At 40.7% G+C, this 18,002-nt stretch overlaps 2 protein-coding genes across 2 annotated transcripts; one reads left to right on the plus strand and one right to left on the minus strand.

The window, feature by feature from the left end:
* Positions 1 to 1,532: 1,532 nt before the first annotated feature.
* On the plus strand, positions 1,533 to 8,545 carry LOC124642803 (vitellogenin-like). The gene is made up of 7 exons (XM_047181460.1): positions 1,533 to 1,617; positions 3,059 to 4,925; positions 5,064 to 5,277; positions 5,555 to 6,488; positions 6,574 to 7,440; positions 7,627 to 7,801; positions 7,890 to 8,545. Exons 1-7 carry the CDS (start codon positions 1,587 to 1,589, stop codon positions 8,386 to 8,388), a joined length of 4,587 nt encoding a protein of 1,528 aa, XP_047037416.1. The 5' UTR covers positions 1,533 to 1,586; the 3' UTR covers positions 8,389 to 8,545.
* A 6,366-nt stretch (positions 8,546 to 14,911) lies between these two features.
* LOC124642807 lies at positions 14,912 to 17,657 on the minus strand. Its single transcript, XM_047181472.1, has one exon. The coding sequence runs from the start codon at positions 17,217 to 17,219 to the stop codon at positions 15,999 to 16,001; it is 1,221 nt and encodes a 406-aa protein (XP_047037428.1). The 5' UTR covers positions 17,220 to 17,657; the 3' UTR covers positions 14,912 to 15,998.
* Between the last annotated feature and the right edge of the window lie 345 nt (positions 17,658 to 18,002).

Raw genomic sequence — 18,002 nt, forward strand, 5'->3', positions numbered from 1 at the left:
TATAGTAGGTATATAGTAGGTACCTACTATGCTTATTTATTTGTATCGTACTATTATGAATTCTGTACTACAATGATTAGTCATAATTAAGTATGTAATTTTTCGTATCGCAATATTTTTTAACCGACTTCTAAAAGAATGAGGTTCTCAATTCATCGGAATCTTCTATAATTATCTGAATTTGATAAGAACTAAAAAGAAAAAATAATATAGCTTTCCTATAATGTGGGTTTTTATTATTATATGATTCGACTGAATCCTAATTGTTTGATTTACAGTACGCATGTGTGTTATTATAGAACAGTTGTCGAAAAATGTTTAATGCAGTCCACTTTAAACCAGAGCACAACTTAATAAATGGACACTTATGGTCTGTTATGCATACATTAGACGGTAAGCCACTGTGCAATCAGATTTTATTCAGAATGTGCGTCGCCATTATCGAACAACATAACCTAATTATAATGATGTGGAATTTTATACTCAAATACTCAAGTTTAATAACGAAATAAATATAATATTCTTAAAAAAGTTTTACAAGGTTATTTTTGAACCCTTACATTGAAAAAAACTAAAAAAATATTTTACACGTACAAAACATAACTAGAAGAAATGTTGTTTATTTCTTAAAAACCCGGCTTATCAGGAAGCGCGTGAAAAATTTACACGAAATATATATATATATACACGGTAAAGTTGCATGCGCACCTACAATTTCTTTCATCAAGCCTAAATAAGGGTATTTACAACAGGTAAAATATTATACTACGAATAAGTATGTATAACTCTGTTCGGATTTGTCAATATTTAATTTGATCAACTTCTTGCTAAAATATACCTGAAATAAGCTAAACGCTGTGTATGATCTGAATATCTGAGCTTTGAAGGACTCGGTCAATTATAATATGTTCATTCATCATTCACTCATCATCTGGCTAAAAGAGCTGTAATACTTGTGTTAAAGAACAAAATCTTTTTATGTAGAAGATATTCAGCTTGTCGTACAATTATTCAAAAATTATTCATCTTTTACGTTGCTATTACACAGCTAATAGCAGTATATTTTGTGCCCAAATTGCTTGAATAACGTCTGAGTAAGCGCCATATCAGCTATTTACAGTAGTGTTTTTCTGCAATTAGCTTCTATGACTGCTGTTAAACAAAAATTACTCAAAAGGTTTGTGCTGGCTGGGTAAAAGCTAGTCCTCAATACTTAGAAGTTCCCCAAATAGGCCAAAATACAACAAATCTATTGGAAAAAAGTCTTAAACCGCCTATCGGGTTGCAAAATGTCTCCGTAAGAGAAAACAACTCTATACCCAACAGTGGGACACCAAAAATACCATAGAAAATAGTAATCTACTTGAGGTTTCAGCCCAACATATACCAAACATGACGAAAACTTATGTAAGTGTCCAAATTAGTATTTTGTCAGTCTCCCAAGTTATCGCGGCAGGGTCAAAGATAAGCCTAAAATCTAAAACAGAGGTCTACCGGCCGTGTATATAATCTCCCAAGTTTCAGTACTTGGCATCAGTAGTGTGCTCGACTGCCGCACTGAACAAGACCAAAGGCAAACCCGGGATATGAAATTAGTATTTTTGACGGCGTTCATCGGTGAGTTTTTCTATCTTTCTTTAATATTTTCGACGATCATCATCATCATCCTCTTGGCCTTCTTTAATTTCTTTAATATTTTATTTCACCACTTTATTGTAAAAATAGTAGTAAAAAAAAAAATTATTACTTCTATTGTATTTTAGCGCTGTTTGTAAATAGTAGTGTTAAAATGCAAAATTACATTTTATTTAAACATAATAGAGCTTACATCTTGTGTGTTTAGTTTGGTAAATATAATTAACTTCGTGGTTATATTAAACGAATTATTTAAAAATTACTATGTCCTTTCTCGAGCTCCAGACTATGTGTATACCAAAGTTCATTTAAATCGGTGCAGTGCTTTTAAGTGAGAAATCGCCACAGACAAACAGAGTTACTTGCATTTACCAAATTAATAAAGCAATATTAGCCTTTAGAATAAATAACCATTATTCTATTTTTTTACCAATTGTTTAGAATACTTTAACTGAAGATACCACATATCCTACGATATTATGTTTACGAGCTATTATTTACCTCGCCATGTTAATTTGTTAGTGAGAGACAAATCTTGCAAGCTCTATTTGAACGACTTCGATGTTTTGCATCGAGATGCAATTTAAACAAAAATATACCAATAATACAAAAATAACTTAATGCTGAAGCCAGGAGTATCTTCTCGAGGCTGTTCATTTTATGGTGTATAGTATACAACAAATTATAAATATAAGTTAACTATCTTCCAACCGCTTCTTAGCAACTATTTCGTGTACATGAGTAAAGTACTATTTATGTTAGTCAGATTATTGCCAAGTTTCATCAAAATCCATCCAGTACGTTTTGCCCGAAAGAAGATCAAGCATTATAGATACATACAAATATTATAATGTTAGCATATTTCTAGGATCTGTAGGCTTAAGTTACAAAAATATTATGTAAAAAAAGTTCATGATTAGGCGTACCCGATCATCGCATAACTTTTATCAATTTGTTTTTATTTAGTTGAATAATATAATTGCCTATTACCTCTAACTAGAGTGATAGCAAATTATTACGTTGGTTTTATTTTTAACCATCTTTAAAGGAAAAGGAGGTTATCACTTCGACCTGTGTTTATATGAAATTGTAAAGTATTTTTATATAAACACTAGTAATTACCAGAAAGTTTACACGTGCATCAATATTGATAAGTGTATGCATGTTTGTAAGTTTTCATAAGATACCAGTTATTTTTACTTAGACAGTTGATAAATTAAGTAATATAACTCCAAAACTTTAAAAGAAACTATCAAGGATTATACTTACCTGCTGGTTCCCTTTGCTGTACCTACAACCCTATTTCGTGTACGCCGCTAAAGTAGCTTTCAGGATTAACCTATCTCCATTATAACTATAATCTGAATCGGTTTACACGTTTTATCAATCTGTTATTTACCTGTTTATTCTATTTTATTTTCAGCCGCCGTCGCGGCAAGTCCGGTGGTAGAGAACGCGAAATGGCCGTGGCTGGTGGGACAGCAATATACCTATGACGTACAGACCTTAGGATGGACCAAATTCGAAAACAGCAACAGCACTGGCAGTGGCTTCTCAGCCAAGCTGGTCATCCGCGTCAAGGCCCCAGGTCAACTCGTGGCCAAGCTTCTGAACCCTTCATACGGCCAATTCAACCAGCCCTTCGAGCTTAACGATGATGTCCCTGAGTTTGAGGTTGATGAACTCAACCATCTAGACCAACCCATCGAGATCTTCGTCGACGGAGGCCGTGTTCTCTCCCTGAAAGTACCCTCAACACTTTCTGCTTACAACGAAAACTTATACAAGGGTCTTATCAGTGCCCTGCAAGTCGACTTGTCCACCACCGGCCATGTCCACAATTTCCCCAGCAGCTATGACAAGGAAAGCTTCCAAGGTCTCTTTAAAAAGATGGAAACCGACGTCACTGGTGAGTGTGAAACTTTATACACTGTTTCACCTTACTCTGCTGAAGTGCGCCGTTTGTTGCCCGACTTTGCTGAAGAAGAGGACGTAGTCGAGGTTGCTAAGAGCAAGAACTATGGTGCTTGCAACAGAGAACGTGGTGTTGCCTATGGTTTGCCTGAGGGCGCTGTGTGGCAAGGAATTGCTGAAGGTAACGATGAGAAACAGTTGATCGACCACTCTTCTCAAGGACGCATTATTGTTGGCAAGAAGGGATCAATCTACAAAGCTGAGGTTTTGAGCTCCGTGTTTGTCAACCCACTTCTGTTCGGAAAACAGAAAGCTGAAGTCTACAGTTATGTCTCGCTCTCGCTGTCTTCTGTCGAGAAAGTAGACGACACTGAATGGAAGAACGCTGCAGAACTACGTGAAGTAGATTCCCTTCTGTACGTCGACAGCGACGCATCTTTCCCCACTCTTGAAAACGCTGTTGTCAACGCTCAAAGAGTGCTCCAAGGTATCACTCCTTTGCTCCAAGATCCCAGCAACCTTTCAAAGAATGATTTCCTTACCAAGTTCAACACCCTCGTTCGTCTCATCATGTCTATGGAGCCAAAACAACTGGCTAAATTGACTAGCAGTGTTGATGTTGCCAAGTCATCAAACAATGCCGCTAAGAGTAACATGTGGATTATCTACCGTGATGCAGTTGCACAAGCCGGCAGTATTGCAGCGTTCAAAGAAATCCAGAACTGGATTCTTAGCAAAAAAATTCAAGGCGAAGAAGCCGCTGAGGTTATTGCTTCCGTAGCCAGCAGCCTTACCTTCCCCGTGAAAAGAAACGCGGAAGAATTCGTCGAACTCGCTTTCAACCCTGTGGTTGTCGAACAAAAGTATCTTAACACTACTGCTTTATTGGCTGCCACTAAATTCGTTCGTACGAGCAAACAAAACATTGTTGCGGTTGAAAAGGTCATCCCACGTCTCTCCGAGGAACTGAAAAAGGCCGTCGAAGCCGGCGACAGCCACAAAGCCCAAGTTTACATCAGAAGTCTTGGTAACTTAGCTATCCCTGAAATTCTAGAGGTCTTCGCTCCTTACCTAGATGGTACCATTCCTACCAGCAAGTACCTCCGCATCCAAATTGTCATCAGTCTTAAAACCTTAGCTAACTTGAAGGATGACTTCGTACGCGCTGTGCTATTCAGCCTGTTGAAGAACACCGCTGAACCTTACGAAGTCAGGGTAGCTGCTGCCCTCAACATCTTCTTGTCTTTCCCCGACGTCGACATGCTGCGTTTGATGGCTATCATGACACAGTACGACCCTAGCACCCAAGTTCGTGGAGTACTTGCTACCAGCATTGGTTTTGCCGCTAACCTGAAGGACCCACGTTTTGCTGAGCTGTAAGTATATACAATTATCTACATAGATAGATAGCTTATTTTATTTAATCCTTCTTGGCTTGGTTCTTCTTCTTCTAAACGACAAAAATATTATATTTATGTAAGTACGTTATAAGTAAAATGTTTAATTCGTTCCAGCGCTAAGAACGCTCAAAGCGTATTGAAGTTCGTCGCCAAAGAGAAATATGGATACCGCTACTCAGGTGACAGTATCATTGATGAGTACACCAACAACGAAGAAATCGCCCACTTCAGGGAGCTGTCCTTTATCGGCAGTGTTAACAATGGCCTGCCCGTCTACCAAAGAAACGCCCTGAGATTGAGAGGCACTGGACTGACCGAAGAAAACTGGGTAATTACAAATACTTAAACTTAAAAAGCTTAATAAGGATGGAATTCCTACATACATAAAAATATGTTTCTGGCTTTGCTCGTATCGCGAAGGCATAACGTCTAACGTCGACGAAAACAGCTAATTATAACTGATATATACATATATCAGTATATAGATATATAAAAGCAGACGTGGCTTTGTTTGTTACAGTTCATAGGAGAAATATGAACTTCATACGATTAATTTCAATTTTAACATCACATGTTTCTCATATTTTTTTACGTTTTTCTTCCAGTTCACCCTGTCCGTGTCCGATGTACAACGTTTATTCGACTTCATTAAGGACTTCCTTTTCGTAAACAACCAACCGAAAACTGAACTGAAATTCTCAGCCAAAGAGGTAGCTGAAAAACTGAACATCAAACGTGATTCCTTCAAACCTGTTGAAGCAGCTTACTTCCTTGACAACTTGAACCAGCAAAGGCTTTTCACATTCTCCGAATCGGAATTCGCCGCTTTGTTCAAACAATTTGAGTCTGTCGCCGCCAAACTGTTGACGGGTGTTGAGACACAGTTCACCAAGGTGATCGTTGACAAGCAAGTAACAGTTGTTTTCCCCATCGCTTCGGGTTTGCCTTTCGTCTTCACATACAGTGAACCCATTGTTTTCAACCTACAAGCTAAGGCTAGCTCAAAATTGGCATACAACTTGAATGTTGACGTTAACTTTACCTACGCAAGAAACTTGGATGGAAGTGCTGGATTCTTCGATTCGTTTACTGGAACATTCGCCACAAGTGGTGTTGTCAACAAGCTGCAATTCTACATTCCTGCTAAGTTCAACGTCAAAGGAAAGTCTGGAGACATTAAACTGGCATTTGAACTTCCCGAAAATGACGTTAACCTCTTCCATTTGAGTGTGTCGCCCTACGTTTCAAGGCCACTTTTGCTTTCTCCAGTCTCAATCTTCGAGGATGAAGATACCTACATTGTTGAGCGCACTAAAAATGTTGTGTCCGTTGACGCTCGTTTTGCCGAACTTGCTGGTGTTGGACTGTACCTGAACGGACACTCATACTCAACTGATTATAATAAATTATTTGATGCTGATATTCTGACCAACGTGCGCGACTTACTGTACCAGAAAGATATCGCTTGCACCAATTTCGACCTGAAATATGTAGCTAAGGACACCAAAAACAAGGAAGTTACTACAACAATCTTCTATGGTGAGATATATATTTTTACTGCTTGATAATGGATGTACGCTTTACCAGTATAACATGATACTAATTGCTTTACTTTTTATTTCAGAAACTAAATACAACCAGAAAGTGGCCGGTGAATTAGGCGCAGCTGCCATCATCCCCAATGACATCGCTTTAAACAGTGACAAGCGTCGCCAGGAGCTGTCCAAGCGCGTCGCATCAGGCATTGAGGCCGCTAAAGTTCGTCTCCTTGATGTTAGCACCGTGTTCGATGGCCAAGCGAAAACAGAGTTCGTATTCACTGGCGCATGGGCCAACAGTGTATCTGACAACAAAGTGCAAGCCGCTATTTTCGCTAGTGGTTCGGAACAAGTAAATGCCGTATTCAAGTTAATCAAGCCTAAGATTGCCCCCCTGAATTTTGAAGACGCCATCAATAACGAAATCAAAGTTCAATACGAAGCCGACTTCAAATTTGGAACGTCTGACAACATCAAACTTAAAGGTACCGGTGAAAGAAGCAACGAATACACCCAAAGGTTGGTAAGAGATCCCCTGGCTCAAGAATGCGTGGAAGATTTAACCACCAAAAATAACTTCTACCAAAAGAGCTGCTACAAACTGATCTTGAAGGCACACGCCCCCGATCACTTCAAAGCCACTGTTTCATACAAAGAGATTAACCCTGCTTTAGTGCAGGCTACTGATGCCCTGTACGAGGTCTACAAACATTTCACCACTTGGAATGAAGAAGAGGACTACACAAAGACTCTCAAGGATGGTACCATCGAACTTGAAGCTAAGGCATACTACTACGACAACTACATCGATTATAAATTTAATACTAAATATGGAGTTTTCGAAATCAACCACGCTGAGGGTCGGTCTCACTACCCCTACACCATGGCTATCTACGCACCTACTACAAACTGGGAGCGTTCCTACAACTGGTTCACTGGCTACCAAACTATGCGTAAGTATTTAATATTTCTTTCTTTGACCCAAACATTATATTTAGCCAAATTCGGTAACGTAGTCGTAGTTAAAAGCTAAATACCTCCCCAAATTGTTTTACCTGTAAGCGTAAGATAAATGTTTGTATCTAGCTTCACATTGATGATATTCTTATGTTCAATGTTCTTCATCTTCTTTCCGACAGCCTACTGTGTCGTGGACACCAGCGAGATCCACACCTTCAGCGGCCGCAACTACGGCTACAGCCTCACCGGATCCTGGCACGCAGTGATGCTCGACGAGATCAACCAGTTTAACAAACTCGTGATCCTCGCCAGAAGACCCAAAGAAAACGAGGAGGAAATCTACTTCTCTTACACGTAAGTGATCCTAGTGCAACGTGACATCTTAACGAATGACCTTTATCAAAATATTCTATGTACTAAAGTCTTGCTTTGATTGTTCTAGAACCCCATCTGGTAAATACCTGGAAGCGTACATCACACCTGATGGTGTTGAGGTACAGACCGATGCTTTAAAGCTGACAGAAGATGACCAGGACCACACCATTTACTGGGACAGCGCTTCTGATTCTGTCCTCTTGGAGTACTACCCTGTTGCCAAAGGCATTCAAGTATTCACCATCGACGGTGAAGCTATTCGCATTGTGTATGACAACCAGAGGCTGGTGATCTTCACTGCTGAACACCGCAGCACCACCAGGGGTATCTGTGGCCAGAGCTCCTCTGAGGACCGTGACGACTACCTGACTCCCTACGGCCTGGTCGACGCTGACGGCCTTTACGGTGCGTCCTTCGCTTTGAGCACCGAGGATAGTGATCCTAAGACTGAGGAGCTGAAGAAGGACGCTAAGCTGAAGGCGTACCAGCCTGTCACCAAGTACACCAACATCCTCCGCTCTGACGCCGAGTGGAGCAAGGTTGCCAACGAATCCGTTAAGGAATAAATTATTCGAGAAATCGATCACAAAATGTAATCTACCAACGTTTTTGTAAATAGATACTACAAATATAATATCTGCGTAACAGATAGTGAGATGCCAGATACATTAATTTATGCTATGAGACTGGACTTGATAATAAAAAAGCATCATTAATAATTTACAAACGTAATTTTATTTGCAATAACCCTCATCATCTCATCAAGCTGTTGTTGTTGTTATAAATTAAAGCAACATGCTATATTAATTTATTAATTGTTACTTGCATGATATTTATTTTTTCTTTTCTCATATTTATTGTACTGTTAATTTTAATTCTACTTTAATTTTATTGTATTGCCTTTCTAGCGGCACCCATTATTACCATATCTTTGCTAATATGTGGATAATGTAGTTGGCTGCAATATTGTTTAATTATAAGTAATTATTTTTGTAACATTTATATTGTAGCTGTTTATTGTCCCATGATGAATAAAATAAAATAAAATAAAATAAAATCATCCTCCTGCCCTTATCCCAATTATACTTGGGGTCGACGCCGCATGTTTTCTCCTTCCATACTCTTCTATCTGCTGTCATCTCACAAGTAACATTCTTTCTTACCATATCTACTTTTACACAATCCATTCATCATTTCTTTTGGTCTTCCTCTTCCACTATATCCGTCCACGTTCATTCTCATCACCTTCCTCACAACATGACTCTCATTCCTCCCCATCACATCACATGCCTAAACCATGACAGCCGATTTCCACGCAGTTTTTCTGATACCAGCGCCACTTTCAAACTTCCTCTTATATACTCATTCCTCACTCTATCCATTCGCGTAACACCACACATACCTCTCAACATTCTCATCTCTGTCGCAGGCAATTGTCTTTCATTCGTCGCTTTTGTGGGCCAGCACTCTGATCCATACAAGACGACAGGTCTGACCATACTCTTATAAATTTTCCCCTTAAGTTTAAGGGGAATACGAGGGTCACAAGTTGTTCCCGTTACCTGCCGCCATTTCATCCATCCTGCGTTAATTCTGTACGTAAATGTCCGATCTATTTCGCCATCGCCCTGAATAAGCGAACCGAGATACCGGTCATTCTTCAGGAACTTAGCCATTCAATAAGACATTAACATCAACCTATTTATAACATAGGCAGAGGGGGCTTAGTAATTTTTTTTGGCTTATGTTTAACTGATCACCAGATATAGTAACAAATAGCAGACAAAAATAGTAAATGATCACCAAAATGAAACTCGCATTTTAATGTAAAATTATAACCATAGTTTTAACACTTTGCTATCCTATTTAAGTGAAATTACTCCAAAATAAATCATGCGTAAGCCAAAAATAGTAAATGATCACCAAAATTAAACCACCATTTTAAAGTAAGATTATAACCAAAGTTTTTAAATTCTGCTATCCTATTTAAACAAAATGAGTCCAAATAAATCATTGTTATCCCAAAAGTAGTAAATGATCATCAAAATTATACCAGCGTTTTAATATAAAATGATAATCAAAGTTTTTACATCTTGCTATCCTGTTTAAGTAAACTGACTCCAAAAAAATAAGTTCGGCCTGATACAATAAATGTAATAACATTATGGGGACCCTTTTCCTGCACTAGGGTGGAAAATTGTCTATTGCATGCCTCTAAACAGTGCGATAAGAGTGTGTTTTCGAGGGAGTGTATTGAGAATCACATTCTTCTTCTTCTTTCTCCTGCCCTGTTCCCAATTTTACTTGGGGTCGGCGCAATATGTCATTTTCTTCCATTTTCCCCTGTCACTCACTCCCTTCCTATTCACATAATCTTTCAGGCAATCCATCCATCTTTTCTTAGACTGACTGACTGGGGATCGTGTCCGGGCGGGCACAGCGCGGCGTTCGCGGTGCGGTGGGAGGGGCGCATATTTTGATAGTGCATGCATTGCAAGCCGGACACATAACTTAATATGGCATCATAATACTTTATTTGGTAATAAGCCTACATTTTATGGCAATCACAGTGACTTATTTAGGCAAAAATAATACATTAATTTGGTCGTCAAGAGTTGGTGATCATTTACTAAATTTGGTGGTCGAATACAATTTAAAGTGGAGTCGTGACTGAAATAGCTGGTACTATTGCATTTTTAGACTTTATTTTTCTGGTGTTCAGTAGATATTTTTGGTTACAAAACTAAGGATATCAAAGCATTTTATGGTGGTCATTATATTTGTTCCCATTTTTTTTAATGGCGTTCACGGCCGATTTCGGCCACGGCGGCTGTTCCCATTTAAGGAGATTAGCCAGCTGCGCAGGATATATTATAGTGCACGAGCATTTGCGCAGACACAGGTGCACTCCCTATTCCTTTACTCTCATAGCCCTATGGGACGGCAATCTGACACGACCGGAGAGAGATCAGGCGCAGGACCGACATTTACGTGCTCTCCGATGCACGGGTGAATCAATCACCAATTTGCAGGCTGCGGGCTGCTTTATGAAAGTTTAAGAAAACCCACAAAGCGAATTCGGCCCGACCCGGGAATCGAACCCGAGACCTCGAGCACAGCAGCCGCGCTTCCGACTACTAGACCAACGAGGCAGTCACTTAGTTATTTATTAGTGTGATAACGAACCCACACAGTTTTGTATCAAAGGCAGTAATTCTGCAGCTAAATATTCCTTGAGGGAAAAAAGCTAGAGTTCACTTTTACTAGAACATTACACTGTTCCAAAATTATAAAGACATCAATGAATTTTATGCCTTTAAAAATTACAACACTAAAACTAAGATCGATTAATCGTTCATATAATCACTGCATTAACCACAGAAAGCTTACATTCTACACATAGGTACACAGTTTCTTTAGCACCATACAAAACTGGACTAAAAGCACATTATTGACAACCCCTATCAAACAATAAACAAAAAGTATTGATTGGACTAAACACGCAAGAGTAACTGAAGATATAACTGAATACTAAAATTAACAGTGATTAAACTCCTCGTGTAAGGGTAACGACCTGATAATACCACTGGACTTTAATACAACGTGTGTCGCGAATCTATGTAGAATCTTTGAAAACAGATCATTTGTTGAACAAGCTTCTTGACACACGTGTAAAAATGACGTTGCTACCAAGACTATGTAGGCACTGGAAGTGAAATTCTATTTTTGTAAATCTAAATTAGGATTTTGTTTTGTTTGTACCCCAAATGCTACGAAACTAGGAAACGAATTTTAAAATACTATTTCACTGTCGGAAAGCTACAGTATCCCCGAATAACATAGGCTATATTTTGTCCAGATACGATAACTATAGTTCGGCCATTCAGAGAATGCGTTCCTGACACGTCGCGATTGAACTGACGACGTAACTACATTCATTGATTATTGATATAATAATGTTGTTTTAATGCTCCTCAATTGTTAAAACGGTAAACAACCAGCAAAAATATTTTTATCGTAACTGCAACGCCATTGCAAAGTTACGTCGTCAGTTCAATCGCGACGTGTCAGGAACGCATTCTCTGAATGGCCGAACTATAGTTATCGTATCTGGACAAAATATAGCCTATGTTATTCGGGGATACTGTAGCTTTCCGACAGTGAAATAGTATTTTAAAATTCGTTTCCTAGTTTCGTAGCATTTGGGGTACAAACAAAACAAAATCCTAATTTAGATTTACAAAAATAGAATTTCACTTCCAGTGCCTACATAGTCTTGGTAGCAACGTCATTTTTACACGTGTGTCAAGAAGCTTGTTCAACAAATGATCTGTTTTCAAAGATTCTACATAGATTCGCGACACACGTTGTATTAAAGTCCAGTGGTATTATCAGGTCGTTACCCTTACACGAGGAGTTTAATCACTGTTAATTTTAGTATTCAGTTATATCTTCAGTTACTCTTGCGTGTTTAGTCCAATCAATACTTTTTGTTTATTGTTTGATAGGGGTTGTCAATAATGTGCTTTTAGTCCAGTTTTGTATGGTGCTAAAGAAACTGTGTACCTATGTGTAGAATGTAAGCTTTCTGTGGTTAATGCAGTGATTATATGAACGATTAATCGATCTTAGTTTTAGTGTTGTAATTTTTAAAGGCATAAAATTCATTGATGTCTTTATAATTTTGGAACAGTGTAATGTTCTAGTAAAAGTGAACTCTAGCTTTTTTCCCTCAAGGAATATTTAGCTGCAGAATTACTGCCTTTGATACAAAACTGTGTGGGTTCGTTATCACACTAATAAATAACTAAGTGACTGCCTCGTTGGTCTAGTAGTCGGAAGCGCGGCTGCTGTGCTCGAGGTCTCGGGTTCGATTCCCGGGTCGGGCCGAATTCGCTTTGTGGGTTTTCTTAAACTTTCATAAAGCAGCCCGCAGCCTGCAAATTGGTGATTGATTCACCCGTGCATCGGAGAGCACGTAAATGTCGGTCCTGCGCCTGATCTCTCTCCGGTCGTGTCAGATTGCCGTCCCATAGGGCTATGAGAGTAAAGGAATAGGGAGTGCACCTGTGTCTGCGCAAATGCTCGTGCACTATAATATATCCTGCGCAGCTGGCTAATCTCCTTAAATGGGAACAGCCGCCGTGGCCGAAATCGGCCGTGAACGCCATTAAAAAAAATGGGAACAAATATAATGACCACCATAAAATGCTTTGATATCCTTAGTTTTGTAACCAAAAATATCTACTGAACACCAGAAAAATAAAGTCTAAAAATGCAATAGTACCAGCTATTTCAGTCACGACTCCACTTTAAATTGTATTCGACCACCAAATTTAGTAAATGATCACCAACTCTTGACGACCAAATTAATGTATTATTTTTGCCTAAATAAGTCACTGTGATTGCCATAAAATGTAGGCTTATTACCAAATAAAGTATTATGATGCCATATTAAGTTATGTGTCCGGCTTGCAATGCATGCACTATCAAAATATGCGCCCCTCCCACCGCACCGCGAACGCCGCGCTGTGCCCGCCCGGACACGATCCCCAGTCAGTCAGTCTAAGAAAAGATGGATGGATTGCCTGAAAGATTATGTGTGTGTGTACACTGGAAGTGAAATTCTATTTTTGTAAATCTAAATTAGGATTTTGTTTTGTTTGTACCCCAAATGCTACGAAACTAGGAAACGAATTTTAAAATACTATTTCACTGTCGGAAAGCTACAGTATCCCCGAATAACATAGGCTATATTTTGTCCAGATACGATAACTATAGTTCGGCCATTCAGAGAATGCGTTCCTGACACGTCGCGATTGAACTGACGACGTAACTACATTCATTGATTATTGATATAATAATGTTGTTTTAATGCTCCTCAATTGTTAAAACGGTAAACAACCAGCAAAAATATTTTTATCGTAACTGCAACGCCATTGCAAAGTTACGTCGTCAGTTCAATCGCGACGTGTCAGGAACGCATTCTCTGAATGGCCGAACTATAGTTCAGCTGGGAATATTAGAATAGTACAAACTGCTGATAAAACAGTCTTAGAATTAGAATTTATTTATTTGCTTGAAATATGGTTGGCTTGCCAAGGGATATCGGGTTGCCCAGATACCTATCTGGGTTGAGGCGACTGGCAGTAGCTCCATGTAAAACACTCGTACGCATCTAAATCAGGTTAGAGTGGATGCCTCAATATAGTTAGCAAAAGGCTACATAGATGAAGTTCTAGGGTTCCGGAACGTGACTGAATAAAAACGAAATATTAAAAAAACTGCCGGCTACTTACTAATTGAAGGTTCTAATTTCAGAAGGTGGTGTTGTTGACGGTTGTGACACAGCATTTTTTCAGGGGGAGATCAGCTTCTTCTTTATTCAATTACACTTTTGTATTTTGTATAATTGCACACTTTGAGGAAAAGGTGAATAGGAGAATTCAGTTGGGTTAGGCTGCATTTGGGAAGCTACTTCGAGTCCTAACATCGTCGATCCCACAGTGCCTAAAGACAAAAGTCTTCAATCAGTGCGTCCTACCTGTCATGACTTACGGAGCCGAAACGTGGACACTGACGGTACGTCTGGTCCACAAGTTTAAAGTCGCTCAGCGGGCTATGGAAAGGGCTATGCTCGGCATTTCTCTGAGGGATCGCATCAAAAATGAGGTAATCTGTCAGAGAATCAAGGTCATCGACATAGCCCACGGAATCAACAAGCTGAAGTGGCAGTGGGCTGGCCATATTAGTCGAAGAACCGATAACCGTTGGGGTAAACGAGTTCTAGAGTGGAGACCACGCCTCGGCAAACGTAGTGTAGGACGTCCTCAGGCACGGTGGAGTAATGACTTGCGCAAGACGGCTGGCAGGAGCTGGATGCGAGAAGCCGAAAATCGATCTCAGTGGCGTGCACTTGGAGAGGCCTATGTCCAGCAGTGGACTGCAATAGGCTGATGATGAGAATTACACAGTTTAATGGATATTTCTGTAATGGACGAAAAATACTTTGAATAAAACGATTATTTTATTAATTAATACCTCCATTATTTAATCGTTGTCGCGGGCTTATAAGAAAAAACCCAGCGATTTACTTAAGTGATTTATTTTAAACTTTACAAAACACTCGTAAACGTACACACACTAGAACAGCACAGGGAGCGGGTCGCCGTGCGTGCGCTAGCGTAAGACTGGTACTCAGAGCTGTCCAACTGGAGAGGTTGAAGCAGACTGAGAACGCAGTGAACACTGACTGCGCGCACGCCGGACCCTGCGTTATATAGGCGGCGGTCGGCGGGCTTCGGAAGAGCTCGGCAATACTCGGCGCTGACGGGGAGGCCACGCCCACTTGACGCATAGCCGTGGTACCGCGGGCCGGGCGTTCGGATCCAGCGTCCGGGCATTTTGTTTATTATTGCTACAGTCTCCCCCTCTGGATCTGAAGTCGTCCCGACGATGATCCAGCAGTTGGAGGCATGTGGTGTCTTTCGCGTTTCTTCGCTTGTTATTCCGTTCGGCGGCTGTCAGAAGACGACTAGCGAACTCAACAGGATGTTCGCTTTCACGCTCCCCCTTGACCAAAACTGCTCCTTTTGTATAAGAGCTTGCCTCGCTTTTATAATGCAGGGTTCGCTTGCATCGGCTTGGCATTGAAACGTGCTTGTTTTCTGGTAGAAGCCCATTCAGCTGCTTCCTTTGAACAGTTGTCCTCTGTGTTTCGACATTAATTGTGTCAATCCGTATGTCCCAGTTGTTGGCGTCAAAGAGATTGGCACTTTGTGGGGATAATTCGATGTCTTCCCGGTGAACATTGATTTGTGCATCTCGCAGCATAAAATCCGTGAAACTAGGTGAATAGCCATCGAACAGTCGTGGTTTCTTGCTTACAGAAGACGAGTCGCCAAAATCTATCGATGCCAGTTTGTAGGTGACCTTATCATCTGACAGATTTTTAGGCGTTGACGGAGGTTCAGGTGTTAACGGAAGTTCCGGTATTTCCATCCGTGGAGGTGTTGGTGGTGGAGTAGGAGGTATGGTATTAATACTTGGACTTGCTTCGCTGTCTGTCATTGTGAGTGAGGTTACTGGGCTTGGCAACTGCATTATTTCATTGACGACCGTACTCTCAAAGATTGCAAACTCTTCGGCGTATAGCTCGTATTGCTCTTCTGGTTCATCAATGAAATTCCACGTGTACTGCGGCAAGTTGATTACCATGCCCGCATCCTTTAAAAACCCAACCCCCAAAAGCGTGCGGTTGTCTTTTGCTCCAGGTAGCACGATAAATGTCGTCTGCACCTTTCGACCCATCAAAACAACGTTGACTCTGCACATTAGCACTCCTCGATTCTTTTTTTATTCCATCAGCCAGCGTCAAATTGACTTGATGTTCCTGGAACTTGCATCCGCATTTGACTAGCTCTAAATATAGGGAGTACGAAGCGACACTCATCTTTGCGCAAGTATCAATGTAGGCGGTACCTTTTATCCCTTCGATCTCCACGAACACAACAGGCCGGGAATCTGAGTCTACCTGTACGTTGATAGCACAAAACTTCAAGTCCTCCTTCTTAATGGCCGACGCCTTCTTACACGTGGGACAGTTGCTTCTGTATACCCCAGGTGCGCCGCAACCGTAGCAGGAAAACTTTGGTTGATGAGGAGATGGTGCCTGCGTTTCAACTTCTGAGACAACTTTCGGAATACTGGGTAAAGTGCCTTCAGCCCGTTTCTTCTTCCGACAGACGTCTGCAGTATGGCCAGGGTTTTTACAAAAACTGCACCTTACCTTCCCTTTCTTCCCAGTAGTTCTGATGTCACTTGCATGTGAACCTGCTGCGTATTCATGTAAGGTCTCTTCGATTCCCCGTGCCGTCTCCAGCAGTTTATCTATCGTGGGAACTGTATCCCGAGGCATGCGGTTTCGTATGTCTAGCCGTATGAGCGCAAATATCAGATCTATTTGCTGCGTTTCAGACAGTGCGGGAGGAGGAAGTGATGCAAACAATGCCCGCTTCTTGGCAATAAATGCTTCAGTGGTGACGTCAGCTTCCTGGACCTCATGGGTAATCTGATGATATATCATAAATGCAGGTCTGCGGGGAGCGAATGTATGACGCAATTTATTGCAAAACTCTTCCCACTTTTCCACTCGGCTTTTCAAGCCTTGCCACCAAACCGCTGCTTCATCCCGTAGAAGAAGTGGAAGTCCTTGAAGCGCATCGAGGTCACTCAACTTTTCTACATTCTTGAAGGTAGAAGCTGCCGCTATAAAAGCCTCAACTGCGTCCGCGTCTTTTTCCCCACTGTAGGTGATGTTGCAGGATGCAAAAGATCGCTGTTTAGAAGCTGTGATGGTCTGCAGGAATATTTGGAATTGTTCGTTTGACATCGCCATTTTCAAAGTCCGATGTGGGAGTCTTCTTAAATGTTCCAACTTAATCCCTGAGTTCGGCTCCACGTTGTGCGCCAGATTGTCGCGGGCTTATAAGAAAAAACCCAGCGATTTACTTAAGTGATTTATTTTAAACTTTACAAAACACTCGTAAACGTACACACACTAGAACAGCACAGGGAGCGGGTCGCCGTGCGTGCGCTAGCGTAAGACTGGTACTCAGAGCTGTCCAACTGGAGAGGTTGAAGCAGACTGAGAACGCAGTGAACACTGACTGCGCGCACGCCGGACCCTGCGTTATATAGGCGGCGGTCGGCGGGCTTCGGAAGAGCTCGGCAATACTCGGCGCTGACGGGGAGGCCACGCCCACTTGACGCATAGCCGTGGTACCGCGGGCCGGGCGTTCGGATCCAGCGTCCGGGCATTTTGTTTATTATTGCTACATCGTTCAATACTTAATAATTTAAATAAATAAATCATTTTCAGTAATTAATATCAGCACTGCTAAAATAACTTTTCAGTAATTAATGAAACATAAAAAATTACATTCGTTTTTCAGATAGTCGTGTCCTGTGATTACGAATATCCATGATTGACATTACGAATTATGACGCGTTAATGCTTTTCAGATAAGCTTTAAAAGTCTGCGCATACGCACTTTGTGTCACACGTGGATCTATGAATGCTTTATCCCGTGGTACCGTCTATAAACAATTTTATTTTCTGTTTCGTATTATGGGATAGCAAAGCCATTCATTTGAATGTGTCCATATGTATAGGTATTCC

The sequence above is a fragment of the Helicoverpa zea genome, chromosome 25, assembly GCF_022581195.2.
Source record: "Helicoverpa zea isolate HzStark_Cry1AcR chromosome 25, ilHelZeax1.1, whole genome shotgun sequence".
In the NCBI taxonomy this organism is placed as follows: domain Eukaryota; kingdom Metazoa; phylum Arthropoda; class Insecta; order Lepidoptera; family Noctuidae; genus Helicoverpa; species Helicoverpa zea.

What these genes read in the sequence shown, in the direction of transcription:
- LOC124642803 (XM_047181460.1), top strand. Translation starts at nt 1,587, where the DNA reads ATGAAATTAGTATTTTTGACGGCGTTCATCG. An exon ending in TACTACAACAATCTTCTATG is followed by an intron (nt 6,489 to 6,573) that starts GTGAGATATATA and finishes TTTTTATTTCAG; the next exon opens with AAACTAAATACAACCAGAAA. An exon ending in CACTGGCTACCAAACTATGC is followed by an intron (nt 7,441 to 7,626) that starts GTAAGTATTTAA and finishes TCTTTCCGACAG; the next exon opens with CCTACTGTGTCGTGGACACC.
- LOC124642807 (XM_047181472.1), bottom strand. Translation starts at nt 17,219, where the DNA reads ATGGCGATGTCAAACGAACAATTCCAAATATTCCTGCAGACCATCACA.